The sequence below is a fragment of the Schistocerca cancellata genome, chromosome 8 (genome assembly GCF_023864275.1).
Source record: "Schistocerca cancellata isolate TAMUIC-IGC-003103 chromosome 8, iqSchCanc2.1, whole genome shotgun sequence".
Taxonomy (NCBI): Eukaryota; Metazoa; Arthropoda; class Insecta; order Orthoptera; family Acrididae; genus Schistocerca; species Schistocerca cancellata.
The window spans coordinates 270,685,678-270,700,519 of NC_064633.1; the positions used below are offsets into that span (position 1 = coordinate 270,685,678).

At 44.4% G+C, this 14,842-nt stretch overlaps 1 protein-coding gene across 1 annotated transcript in view; it reads right to left on the reverse strand.

The window, feature by feature from the left end:
• LOC126095190 (cathepsin O-like) overlaps window positions 1-14,842 on the reverse strand; it is an 84,687-nt gene that overhangs the window by 59,471 nt on the left and 10,374 nt on the right. Inside the window, exon 2 of the mRNA XM_049909923.1 lies at window positions 4,785-5,020. Coding sequence (XP_049765880.1) covers window positions 4,785-5,020 — 236 coding nt within the window. The remainder of the gene's footprint in view (window positions 1-4,784; window positions 5,021-14,842) is intronic.

Consider the following 14,842-nt stretch of genomic DNA (forward strand, 5'->3'; position numbering starts at 1 on the left):
TGAAAGGTGCAGAAAAGCAGGGCAGTTCTACAAATGCATTAGGGGGCTTATTTGGAGCAAGGAGGTGCCACAGAAATCCAAGGGAATTATATACCGAACCTACTTTGTCCCCATATTGGCATACGGAAGTGAGACATGGGTAATGCACAAAAGCGACAAAAGTAGAATACAGGCTAGCGAAATGAAGTTCCAGAGGAGCAGGTTGGGTGTAACAAGACGAGACAGATTGCGAAATGAGTATGTGAGGGAAAGAGTAAAGGAGGAACCAGTACAGGACAGGATAGAAAAATCAAGACTGCAGTGGTATGGACACATGAAGAGAATGGATGAGGGAAGAATTCCTAAGAGGATGTTTGATCTGCAACTGGAGGGGAAGAGGCCCAGAGGAAGACCAAGAGATAGATGGGTGAAGGGAGTGAAGGAATGTGTGACGAGAAGAGGAGAGAACTGGACGAAGGTGGAAGAGGGGGAATGGTGGAAAGACAGAACACGATGGAGAGGCTTGTGTTCCCGACAGACCCAGCCAGTGGCTGGAAACTGTCCAAGATGATGATGATGATTAGATACATCTTCAACCTAGGCTTTTTGCTATTTCTCAACAATCATTATTTGTCATTTCATTTTACTAATTTACAAATTCTGCGGCCCTAGGCATACAGACAGTCTTCCACAGCATTTTCAAGTTCCTCATTGTCACAAAGTGCTGTGATGCAAGCCACTTCTTCATGTGAGCGAAGAGAGAAGTCACTTGGCATCGAGTCTGGGCTGTAGGGGGTATGATACACATAGTCCCATTTGAATTGCTTCAAAATGTCTAGAGTTTTCTGGGCACAAGAGAAGGCCTGCCATTTCTCTCTTCATCATGAATATTTGTTCTACCAGTTTTAAGATACCACACTCATTGTCGCACAATACCTTCACTCATAACATTCCCAAACCACCCTCATGCATACATTTCAGTGCCAGTTTTTTTGGCCAAAAATTGGCACGACTTTTCAGTCCCACTTTTGCCAGCTGACCAAGCTCTGTGCAATTTCTTCTTGTTTTCACATGTGTATTGGGACATGAAAGGATGCCGATTTGGTGACAAAGTCAAGATAAATATGAGATAGGAGCTGTCAACCAGTACTGCAAATGTGTATAAAAACAGAGTCCCAAACATAACATAAACACAATGGTGTCACACAGGAAAATAGAAAATATCATAACAGCAACTGAACACATCATAAAGCAACAAGAAAAACTAAACACACCTGGATACAATGCAAGTCTAGCAAGAGAACTGGTTTCTGAGGAAATAAGAAACATAATCAAAGAGAATAAAACCACCATAAAAGAAAATACAAGGACTGCTGAAGAAAAAACCTACAGAAAACTACAAAACAAATTAACACAAGAAAATGCCATTATCACAAAATCCAACAAGGGTAATTCGATTGTGGTCTTCAACAAACCGGAATACATTGACAAAACATTAGAATTCATCCAAAGCAACAAGGTCACCGAATTAAGAAGTGATCCAACAAACCAATACCAAAGTAAATTACAGAAAACCCTGAGAAACATAGAAACAATTTTCACAGAAACACAGATTAAAAGAATAATACAGAAAAATCCCAAGGCCCCCCGCCCTAAAATCATTGCCTAAAGATACAAACCTGAAATACCTAAACGTCCATTGATAAACTTTACCAAAGCACCAACACACTACTTAGCCAAACATATACACACTCTACTACAGACAATATACAAATACACTGAAAACAGAAGTCTAAAGAACTCAAGTGACTTAACAGAAAAAATAAGAAATGAAAGCATACCAAACACAGCAACATTAATTTCATTTGATATAATTTCCATGTACACACACATCCCAACAGAAGTAACCATTAATATCATAGAAAGAAACCTCCAACTACAAGGAAACATACCCACAACAAACATACAAGGAATATCGGCCACACTCAGGCACATCACAGAGCACAACTACTTCACACTCAAAAACAAATTTTACTCTCAACAAGATGGACTACCCATGGGATCCCCAATCTGTGGGCTCCTAGCTGACATTTTCTTTAATCAGATAGAAAAATAAATCTTTGACAAAATAGTAATACCAAAACAGTACAAAATAATATATTGGTACAGATGCGTAGATGGCATGATTTGCTTAAGAGGTGAACCACAGCCTCGTATAAAAGAACTTCATGACAACATAAATTCCATCCACCCACAAATAAAGTTCACCATTGGATCACAAACAGATGGAAAACTTAATTTCTTAGATCTCGCCATACATAAGAGACACAACATACATGAATTTACAATCTACAGGAAACTAACAATCACCAGCACCATTACTCATAACCAATCCTATTGCCCCATAACTCGCAAAGAAGCCAGCTTCACATATTTACAACACAGATTGAACAAAACACCCATGAACAAAAATGATTACACACAAGAACTGAACACAATAAAACAAATTGCACAGGAGAATGCATATGATGCAAAGAGAGTAGATAAAATAACACACACACACACACACACTCTTCAAACTTGCGCTTCTCACCCAGACAAATACGCCACGAAACAAATGAATACTACACAGCAACAACAACACTTAATGGCGGCGAAAACTCTCCCCATGTTTTGAAAATTCTCAGAAAGTGTATTGTCAAATGACCACAGGTCACAAAAATCAATGTCTTCATCTCGTCAAAACATATGAGAAAACACTACGACATCAAAGCCATAAGTTATACAAAAAAACATAATAAATGCTCATTTCTGTTTGTAAATGCATAATGAACAGGAAAATAGAAATTATGTTTTGCTGTGTGCAGATGACAAGTTGTAGATTGTGCAGCAGACTAGCTACCAACATAAATACCCAATAGCTTCATGTACGGTATGTAAACTAATGCATACATCCACTCTTTTGCCAATTAAGATCTAACTAGAGCTTTAGACATAATGTAATACCTCAATTGTGAACTGTAAACAAATGATGTATAATATTTTACAACAATTATTCATTCACAATCATAAATATTTAGTACCAAAAGTTCCCCTAAATGTTAATTTATAACAATAATTTCACAGTAAGAAAATAAAATAACCCACTAAAGATAGCACAAAAAGTGCTGAAACATGTCTGGGTAAAATGAAACTGAAAAGGTGTCTTGCATAAGGTTGAATTCCTCGTCCTATTTTCAGAGCAAGCACAGAAATAAGAAGAACTGTAATACCACATGATGATTATGTGTATAAAAACACCAACAACAATGGAGCCTCCAATGAGACAAATGTATCATGTATAAACGAGAGTAGCTACTCATCTTTCAAAAACTTTCTTTTGTTCTATCCCCTAGTAGTATCACATTCAAATTTTAAACCTATATTTAATAGTATTTATTATGATTTTTAAATGTTTAAGTAATATGTTTCATAGTATTTTAATTGTGAAGGCATTAACACAATAGTCTACCTAAACTAGGCTTCATCAAATAGTCATTACTGATGCCTCCCTCAGAGATAGTTCTGAAACTGGGGATGAGCCACACTCATATCAACTGTGAGCAGCATTTGGAGCTACGGTTATTTCTACGCACTTAGGCAATAATTTTAAATTAAAAACAAATTCAAACTCTAAATTCCAATGGCATTTTTGTGAGTGTTTTAAGCATATACATAATGGAAATTAATGAATAATATGAAAAAAATATTGAAGGTTTAACTATTCACACTAATTTTCTACTTACAGTAAGATAATATGAAAGCATATTTGTGTTGTGACCTATATGATGCAAGCCAACATGATCCTGTTACGCAACTTAACAATGCTACTATCAGAGAAGGGACTTCATTGGCAGACCCAAATGAATTCTTTGCACTGCTATATTACTGAAATCACTTTCAATAATGGCTGCCAACCTCTCCTGAAAACACGGAACAAAGTTAAATGGTCGCATCTTTTACACAACTGATCACAGCCATGCAACAATCCAAATGCATATTGATGAATTCCACTGACTATTGGCTTGGAACCATAAAAAGCTAACAATCTCCATTTAACCTCCATCTGATCCTTTTCAACATCCTCCGTAAGTCTCAGCAATGAAAAAGCCTTTAGATAAATGTTCAAAGCTAAGATTCCCACTTCAATAAATCACATCGAATCTACTTCTTTCAGCAATTCCTTCTCCAGCTAACTATTAGCTCTCTTAACTACGACAAAGCTCCAGCAAAATATATAAGTTATGATACATTCCTGTACAATTGATTTTGAAGTTCACGACTGCTGTTCTGCTATTACTGCAGCAAAAGCTACCAAGGTAAAATCATGTGCACCTCCACGTGACAATCAACTTGTCTACATTCTGTTGGGTATACCTTCTTTCTTCTTTGAAGATCAGATAGAAAATGGCAAATTTCATCAGTTCAGAGAAACTCCCAAAACGGATTAACCAATTCGGGATTTTGGTAAATCAGGCACCGTTGCTGCAGAATGCTTGAGTTTATCACCCATGGGCACTCTTATTGGTTGAGAAATTCAATCTTTCCTGGACGAGTGATTATATCAATATTTATGTAAACATTTTTGTGTTTTTGAGGTATCAATACATACATACATATGTCATCATTGTTCAATAGAAGCCGCAACCCTCAAGTTAAAAAAAAAGTCAGATTCAAGAAGTCACAGAATTTGCGAATCCTTTTTGATGTTTCAACTAAATATAGCTTATCTGTACATATACAGTAAAAAAGAAATGTTATTTTACCAGTCAACACGTTCTGGTAGAGATACAGGCTTTATTGCTCTCTCCTTACGCTCATGAGAATGATGTGTCCTATTCCTCCAATGATTGCATTTCATCAAGCGACTTTGAAGGCCAACATACAGATGATGATGCAAAAATTCATGAGGTGACATGTCGGAAAATTTTGTTAGTCCATAATGAGCACTGGCTTCTGATTTCCTCTCACTGTTCAACTTCTGAATCATTTCCAAGGATTCCTGAAACACAAGTAAATAAAAGACAAATAATTAGTGGTGTTTTCACACAATGGTTAAAGAAGTGACAATTAACTGCTTTCTCTGAAACAGATGTCACTGCACATACTGAAGTAAAGAGGGTGGAGAAGCAGTTAGATTTCTCCATCAAGTGGTAAACTGTTATGTGGACAGTAAAATAAGTAATGGTGGAGGGAATGTAGAGGAACTTTGGCTCTCATTTAGAAAAGTAGTTGACTAAGCATTGGACAGATACGTATGTAGTAGAACAGTTAATAATGGGAGGGGTGCTCCACGATATAAAGCCACTGTAAAGAAACTGCAAAAGGAAAAGTGACTGTTGTACAACAGGCATAAAACAAAGCATAAAGTTAAATAAAGATAAATACTGAAAAACTCATTTGGCTGTCAGATTGATTGATTAATTGAGAGGGTTTATGGGACCAAACGGCGAGGTCATCAGCCCTGTGATTCCGAGGTTACTCACAGAAGAAAGAGGGTCTGCTAAAAGTGGACAGGTCCAGGCAAGGGAGTCAAATTATAAAATAATGAAGTTAAAAAACACACAGTAAAAGGCTTGAAAGATGAGAACAAATCTAAAAACTGGAAAAAAGGGGGCAGTCTTTCCATGGGGGATTCGTCATGGGGCCCAGACCGAGAAGATATGAACAGAGGTCCCAACCACAACCAACCTGCCTCTGCTCCAGGAGTAAAGTAAAACCTTATATCCGGAAATAAAAACTACTTTCCCAGAGTAAACTGAGGACCAGTTCAACCATCTGTGCATTGTCTGCTAATATTAAAATTAAGGAATCAGGAAGACTATACTTAGCACAAAGGGCCAAAAGAACAGGACATTCCACCAATGTGGTATACTGACAATGTGGCCCCGCAACCACATTGTGGGGCTGGTTCAAAATGCAGGAGAAAAGAATGGGTGAGCCTGGTATCACCAATGCATAGACGGCATAAAATAGTGGACTCCTTCCGACAGCAGCAGAAGGAAGAGTGCCAAACTGCAGTAGACTCCTTGATTGTCCAGAGTTTATTACTATGAGCAGCAGCACACCACATGACATACCACTTTTGGACAAAGAGAGATCTGACGTAGATCCACAAATCCGCAGCTGAAGTCATGAAATGGAAAGGGGGGGAGGGGGGGGCAGTATCTGCTTCTCGAGCCAATGGTCAGCCAGCTCATTCCCTGGGATGCCCATATGACTTGGGACTCAGACGGAGACAACTAAGCAGGTGGCATGGCCAAGGGCAGAGAGGAGGTCATGGATAGCAGAGACCAAAGGGTGACAAGAGTAGCATCGGTCGACAGCCAGCAGGCTGCTCATTGAGTCCGAAAAAAAATTAAAACAATGAGGAGGGAGGCCTGAGAAACAAATTGGAGGGCTCTGCTGTGAACACACTACATGATCTTGGCAATAATGGTGTTCTAAGCAAGTAGGAGACGTGAAAGTGTATCCCACCTTATCGATTGTCTTAGAAACATCAGTGAAGAAGATGGTAGCACCCTGGAACTCTGCGAGAATGGCACATAGAAGGTGCCAGGAAAACGTAGGGGCAACAGAGACCTCAAGACCCTGGAACAGCTCAGTCCTAATCCGTGGTCTAGGCACCGTCCAACAGGGGTATGGGAGGAAATACATGAGAGCATTCCATTAAGTGGAGATGGAGATCCCAACAGAGGGAAGTGAGACGCATGCCAACCGGCAATCCCACCCATGGGTGGTTGTCAGGAGGGAGACATCCCTCATTTGCAAAGAGGACAGGGTACACAGTACGGTCAGGGAATTCACAAATGGCGATTGCATAAGAAACCAGGAGTTGGCACCATCGTATTTGTAGAGGGGGAGTCCTCACTTCTGTGAGCAGACTGTCAACAGGACTAGTGCAAAAGTCACCAATAGCCAGATGCACCCCACAATAGTGAACAGGGTCAAGTAGTTGAAAAAGTTAAGGAGCCACTTAGCCATAAACCTGACAACCATAATCTATTCTGGATAAGACCGGAGCACAGTAAAGATGGAGAAGACTGGTATAGTCTGCACCCCAAGATGTGCAGGCCAGGAGGCGGATAGCATTAAGCTTCTGCATGCATGTAGTCTTTATGTGGCAACTATGTGGCAGCCATGTCAGCTTTTCATCAAAAACAATGCCCAAGAAATGGCACTGTGCTACAACATTGAGAAGCTGATCACCTAAATAAAGTTCTGGATCGGGGTGTACTGTGAGTCGACGACAAAAATGTATAGCCTGCGTTTTGGAGGGAGAAAACTGGAAGAGGTCCCATGCAGAAGCCTGTCAGATTCTGCCTAGGAGCCGGTGCTCTGCAGATTCTACCAAATGGTAGCCGCACCAGATTCAAAAATCATCAATGTACAACGCCGGGGTAACCAGAGGCCCAACAGAGGTCACAAGCCCATTTGTGGCAATGAGGAAGAGTTTGACACTTAGCACAGATGAATATTATGATGATACTATAACTATGACAGTCCAGTAAGAAGTCCTTGGTGTTACAAACCAAAATGTTTTGGACATAGCACTGATATAATCCACACAGGTAGCTCATGGAGTCACTACAAAGCAAAAAGTTCTTCATTTTGAGTTTTGATGTATTCTAAGGCTCAATATAAGACTACCATACCACCTTCGCTAAATTTGGGTGTTATAAAACTGAAGCACACCACGGTAGCCTTTTGTGAGGCAAGCAGTTTAGCACAGAGGTGCCTGATATGTATCTCACAAGTAAGCCTGTTTGTAAACTTCGAGGTGGCAATGTTAAGCCACAAAATTGTGGTGACATCACAGAAAGACTGGAACAACAGACTGACCTGTTCTATATTTCTTCATCATTGGGACACTGATGTGTTGATCTGTACATGCCTGATAGCAAAGTAATGCCAAAATAAGTGTGCTACTAATTACTATAAATACCATGTGATTCTGCAACAGTTACGTGCAGTCTGGCAGCACCCTCCACAACATCAGTCCATGTCGGCTTCCAGCACACTACGTGCTAGTCAGCAGCCATACCGGTCTGGCAGTCAGCTCCACCAGACTACCTCACAACTAACTCCACCAACATAGACTTGGGTGACAATGGGGAATCATCCCTCAGTGGCCACAGCAGCACCGAACTTCTGCCTTTGAGTGCAGTGGTTCCCAACCAGGGCAGTACAGTCATCATCCCTCCATACCGAGGCAAGCTCCTTACCTAATAACCATGACCACCTACATCAATTCAGTGGACATACGCATAACTTACACTGCTCACGCTTAGTGCTAACCCAGATAGACATTGCTGAGTGAAGTTAACATGTCAGCAAAGCTGGATACAGGTATCAATCAACCATCAGACAGCAGTGGCTTTCTGACAACACCTGTGGACCACATGCCTGCAGAGAGCATATCCAGGGGCAGCACAAAATTCTGACAGTGTAATCCAAGATGAAAAAAATATGTTTTATCTGGCATCAAAGTTTTCCTAGCCACCCCTGACCAGCACTCCCACCTCACCAACTCACCACTCCACTACCTCTGCACTGTTGGTTGGTTGGTTGCTTTGTTTAAAAGAGGGTGGGGGGGGGGGGGGGACAAAACTGCTAGGTCATTGGTCATCGGTCCCTCATTCCAATTAAAATAATTCCACAAGAGTGAGAGTAAAATAATAATAACATACAAAACACAGCTGGAAGAAAGGAGAAAGCCACAAGCATGACAGAAGGGCAACAAACACTAAAATGGACAAAATCCGATGCAAGAAACATGTAGAAGAGATCAGAACAAGAGAGCAGATTACCATGGCTGGCTGACCATGAGAACAAAAAGGAGAAGCCAGCCATTCTGCAACACATCAAAACGTCCACCATTAAAGACTAGGGTGGAGGACACAGCAGGACAAAGGACATGCGCTAAAACTTAAATCAAATGATAAAACCAACCCTCACGAATACAACGTAAATCTAAAGCTGCTGTTGAAGCATTGTCGCCCAACACTGAAGGTAGGGTGCTGGGAAACTCCACAGAGTGGCTAAAAGTGGGCAGTCCGCCAAGAGGCAGACAACCATCATTTGTGAGCCACAGTGACACTGAGGTGGGTCCTTGCGATGGAGGAGGTAGCCGTGCATTCACCACATATAGCCAATGCAGAGCTGGCAGAGGACAACTGATTCCCTGTGAGAGAACCGCATGGAAGACTCCCACACATTCGTAGTCTCCTTAATGACACGCAGTTTGTTGTGCGTACTGTTATGCCATTCTGTCTCCCAAAGCTGAAAAACCCTGCGGAGTAAAACAGAACGCAGGTCAGTTTCAGAGCAGCCCAGCTCTGGAAGCTGTTCCCCCAGCCTGTTTGGCCAGCTGGTCAGCAAGTTCATTGCCTGGGATTCTGACGTGTCCTGGGCTCCACACAAACACTGCTGAACGACAGGACCATTCACAGGCACAGATGGACTCCTGAATGGACGCTACCAAAGTATGGCGAGAGCAGCACTGGTTGATAGCTTGTAGGCTGCTCAAGGAATCAGTACACAGGAGAAATGACTCATCAGGGCATGAGAGGATGTGCTCAAGAGCACAAGATATGGTTGCCAGCTCTGCAGTGAAAACACTGCAGCCATCTGGCAAGGAGTACTGTTCAGTATGTCCTTGATGAACATATACAAAGCCTACGTGACCATCAGCCATCGAGTCATCTGTGTAAATCACTTCATTGCCCTGGTACATGTTGAGAATCGAGAGGAAGTGATAGTGGAGAGCTGCAGGTTTAACAGAGTCGTGAGGGTCATGTGAAAGGTCCAGAAGAATCTGCGGCCTAGGTATACACCATGGAGGTGTACGTGAATGGAGAGGTGGTAACGGGAAGCACTCCAGTTCAGACAGAAGGGACCAGACGCGAACTTCAATCGTAAGCCCTGACCTGGGCCGCTGATGTTGGAGATGAACCGCCATGTTTGGGAAAAGGAGACAGTCATTCGGATATGCAGGAGAACTATGAACATGTGCAGCATAACTGGCGAGCAGTTGTGCATGCCTAACCTTGAATGGAGGTATTCCAGCCTCCACAACAACACTGGTCACCGGACTCTTTCTGAAAGCTCCTGTCGCAAGGCGAACACCACAGTGGTGCACTGGGTCTAGTAAATTCAATGCTGATGGTGCCACCAAACTGTAAAACAGACCCCCATAGACAAGGCGGGATAGAACAAGGGCTCTATAGAGCTGCAGCAGCGTAGAGTGATCTGCACCCCAGTTGGTGTTGCTCAGGCAGTGGAGGGCACTGAGGTGCTGCCAGCATTTCTTTTTAAGCTGACGAAGGTGAGGTGCCCAAGTCAATCAGCTATCGAAAACCAGTCCTAAGAATCGATAGGTCTCCACTACAGAGAGTGGATTGTCATTAAGGTAAAGTTCTGGTTCTGGATGAATGGTGTGACACCGACAGAAATGCATGACACATGACTTTGTGGCTGAAAACTGGAAGCTGTGGGCTAGAGCCCATGGCTACGCCTTGTGAATGGCTCCCTGTAGTGCCGCTCAGCAAAACCAGTACTGGAGGAGCAGTACGAAATGTAGAAGCCATTCGCATACAGAGAAGGTGAGACCGACAGCCCTACAGCTGCTGCTAAACCATTAATAGCAACTAAAAATAGACACACACCCAATACAGAGTCCTGCAGAAAGCCATTCATGTGAATACGGTGTGAACTATCAGAGGCACCGACTTGGTCACAGAAAGTACAGAGTGACAGGAAGTTTTGGATAAAAATTGGGAACGGGTCTCGAAGACCCCACTTATAAAATGTGGCAAGGATACAATGTCGCCATGATGTGTCATATACTTTATGTAAGCCAAAAAAGATGGCAACCAGATGGCATCTGGAAAAGGCTGTTCTCATGGCAGACTCGAGAGACACAAGATATCAGTGGAAGAGCGACCCTGGCAGAAGCTGTCCTGACATGGAGCCATTAGGCCACGTGACTCCAGCACCCAACCCAACTGCTGACACACCCTAGCAGCTTACGAAGAAAGTTGGTGAGGCTGAAGGGCCAGTAGCTATCCATATCAAGTGGGTTTTGACAGGGTTTGAAGACTGGAATGATGATGCTCTCCCGACATTGCGATGGATAGACGCCACCGCATCACATCTGGTTGAAGATAGCGAGGAGATGGAGCTTGTAGTCAGATGAGAGATATTTAATCATCTGAATGTGGATCTGATCTGGCCCAGAAGCTGTGTCAGGACAATGTGCAAGGGCAATGTGCAAGGGCACTGAGGAGCTCCCACTCTGTAAATGGGGTGTTATAGGGTTCACTGCGGAGTGTAGCGAACAAGAGAACTTTCCTTTACATCTGTCGTTTGAGGGTGCGAAAGGCTGGGGGGTAGTTCTGTGACGCAGAGGTTCGAGCATAGTGCTCCGCAAAGTGCTCGGCAATCGTGTTTGCCTCAGTAGATAACACGCCATTTATGTTAATGCCAGGGATACCGTTTGGGGTCTGGTACCCTAAAAAATGTCTGATCTACGTCCAGACTTGCGAAGGTGACTTATTGCTCCCAATGGTCGACACATACCTCTGGAACCCTTCTGTTCCCATTGTTTTATAAGCTGGCAAATGCAGGCAAGGAGCCGCTTCAAGACTATTAGGTGCTCTAGGGAAGGGTGCCACTTATGTCGCTGTAGAGCTTGCTGACGCTGTTTAATTGCCTCAGCAACTTCAGGCGACCACCAAGGGACTGTCTTCCACTGGGGGCACCCTAAAGAATGAGGGATCGCATTTTCCACCACAGAAACAATTCTTGTAGTGACCTGCTCAATGACATCATCAATGCCACCATGTGGGGGAGATTCAGCGGTGACAGCAGAGGTGAAGACTTCCCAGTCTGCCTTGTTTAAAGTCCATCTGGGTAGGTGTCCATGGGCATGATGCCAGGGGAAGGAAGATGGGGAAGTCGTCACTACTACGCAGGTCGTCATGTGCTCTCCAGTGGATATATGGGAGAAGGCCAGGGCTGCAATCCGAGAGTTCAATGGACGAATATGTGCCATGTGCCACACTGAAATGTGTGGGGGCACCTGTATTTAAGAGGCAGAGGTCGAGTTGTGACAGTAAATTTTCGACCGCCCTACCTTGGCCAGCAAGCCCGGTTCCACCCCACAAGGGGTTATGCATGTTAAAATCTCCCACAAGTACAAAAGGTTGGTTGGTTGGTTTGTGGGATAGAAGGGACCAGACTACTAGGGCCATCAGTCCCTTTTCCCACAAACTTGAAACACCCACAAAGAATAATAACAAACAATGGAGATGACAAGAGAAGACACAGGACAAGAAAGACACAGAGACCAGAAAAAAGGAATTAAACTCACATCAAGTGTGACAGTCGTTGGCCGACCACAGAAACAAAAAAGGAAAGCCAACCACCAAGAAACGCACTAAAAACCCCAGTCGTAGACCAAAGGCCAGACTTTAAAAAAAGGACAAACACTTAGATCAAGCGATAAAAACCCCCTGCACGAATAAAATTCAAAACTAAATCTGCCATCACAATGTCATCTGATAAAAGTGCACGAAGCATATCAGGCAACATAAACACCTGCCTGAGCGGAGTTAAAAGCGGGCAGTCCAACAACATGTGGACCACCGTCAAAGCTGATCCACAGTGGCATAAAGGTGGGTCCTCGTGGCGCAATAAATAGCTGTGTGTTATCCAGGTGTGGCCAATGCACAGCCAGCAGATGACAACAGAGTCCTTGGGAGAGACCCGCAAGGAGGAGCACCACATACCGGTAGTTTGTTGGCTGAAGGTAGGGTACGCCAATTTCACCCCAGGTGCAAAGTACCTTCTGCCACAAAACTGACCTGAGGTCACTCTCCAAAAGGCCAATCTCCAAGTCTGGTGCACCAACAGCCTGTTTGGCCAGCGTGTCAACACATTCATTTCCCAGAATGCCGACATGACCTGGGGTCCACACAAAGACCACAGAGTGGCCGCAACGGGCAAGAGTATGGACGGACTCCTGGATAGCCATCAACAGACGAGAGCGAGGGAAACACTGGTCGATAGCTTGTAAACCTCTCAGGGAGTCACTACAGATAATGAAGGACTCACCTGAGCAGGAGCGGATATACTCTAGGGCACGAGAGATGGTGACCAGCTCGGCAGTGAAAACACTGCAGCCAGCCAGCAATGAGTGTTGTGCATAAGAACAATGATCCCCTAGAGTAAGAGCATAACCGACACGACCAGCAACCATCGAACCGTCAGTATAGACAACGTCAGAGCCTTGAAACATGGCAAGGACTGAAAGAAAGCGGCACCAAAGGGCCTCAGGAGGGACTGAGTCCTTCGGGCCCTGTGCCAAATCGAGCCGAAGGCATGGGCGGGGTACACACCATGAGGGTATACGCAGAGGGGCCCAGAAAAGAGGTGGAAGAGGGAAAACCTCAAGCCCAGAGAGAAGAACTCTGACGCAAACCGCGATCTTACACCCTGGCCAGGGCCACCGTTCTGGAAGATGGACGACCAACTGAGGGAACAGGAGACGATAATTGGGATGCCCGGGCAAGCTACAAACATGTGTAGCATAACTGGCCAGTAATTGTTGGTGCCGGAACCGCAATGGAGGGATGCCTGCCTCAACAAGTATGCTGTTGACAGGGCTTGTCCAGAAAGCTCTAGTGGCGAGTCGGATCCCACTGTGAAGCATGGGGTGAAGCAACTGCAATGCGGAAGGTGATGCCAGACCATAAGCCAGGCTCCCATAATCTAGACGGGACCGAATTAACGCCTGGTACAGCCGTAGAAGGGTAGACCAATCGGCATCCTAGCTGGTGTGATTCAAGCAACAAAGAGCGTTAAGATGTCGCCAGCATGTCTGTTTAAGCTGCCGAATATGAGGGAGCCAAGTCAATCGGGTATCAAAAACCAATGCGTCTCCTCCACGGCAAGAGGTTCGCCATCAAGATAAAGCTGTGGCTCAGGGTGAACAGTGCGTCGCTGGCAGAAGTGCATAACGCAGGTCTTGGCAGCTGAAAACTGGAAGCCATGCGCTACAGCCCAAGACTGCGCCTTGTGGATAGCGCCCTGCAGCTGCCGTTCAGCAGATGCAATGCACATGGAGCTAAAATATAGGCATAAGTCATCAGCATACAAGAAAGCTGAGACAGACATTCCCACTGCCACAGCAAGCCCATTAATTGCAATCAAAAAAGAGGCAGACACTTAAGACAGATCTTTGCGGTACCCCATTCTCCTGAAATCGGGAGGAACTATGGGAGGCCGCAACTTGCACGCGGAAGAAACGAAGCGACAGAAAATTTTGTATGAAAATCGGGAGCAGACCCCGAAGACCCCAACCATGAAGCGTAGAGAGGATGTGATGTCGCCATGTTGTATCGTATGCCTTCCGCATGTCAAAAAAGACAGCGATCAGATGCTGATGGCAGGCAAAGGCCGTACAGATAGCAGACTCCAGGCACACCAGATTATCGGTGGCAGAGCGGCCCTTATGTAACCCACCCTGAGACTGAGCCAGAAGGCCCTGAGACTCAAGTAGCCAATTCCACCTGCGGCTCACCATGCGTTCGAGCAACTTGCAAAGAATGTTGGTGAGGCTACTGGGGCGGTAGCTGTCCACCTCCAGTGGGTTCTTGCCAGGTTTCAACACTGGGATTACAATGCTTTCCCGCCATTGCAACAGTAACTCACCCTCAACCCAGATACGGTTGAAAAGGTCTAGGCGGTGTCACTGGCAGTCCACCAAGAGGTGTTTGAGCATCTGACAGTGGATGCGATCTGGCCCGGGAGCCGTATCAGG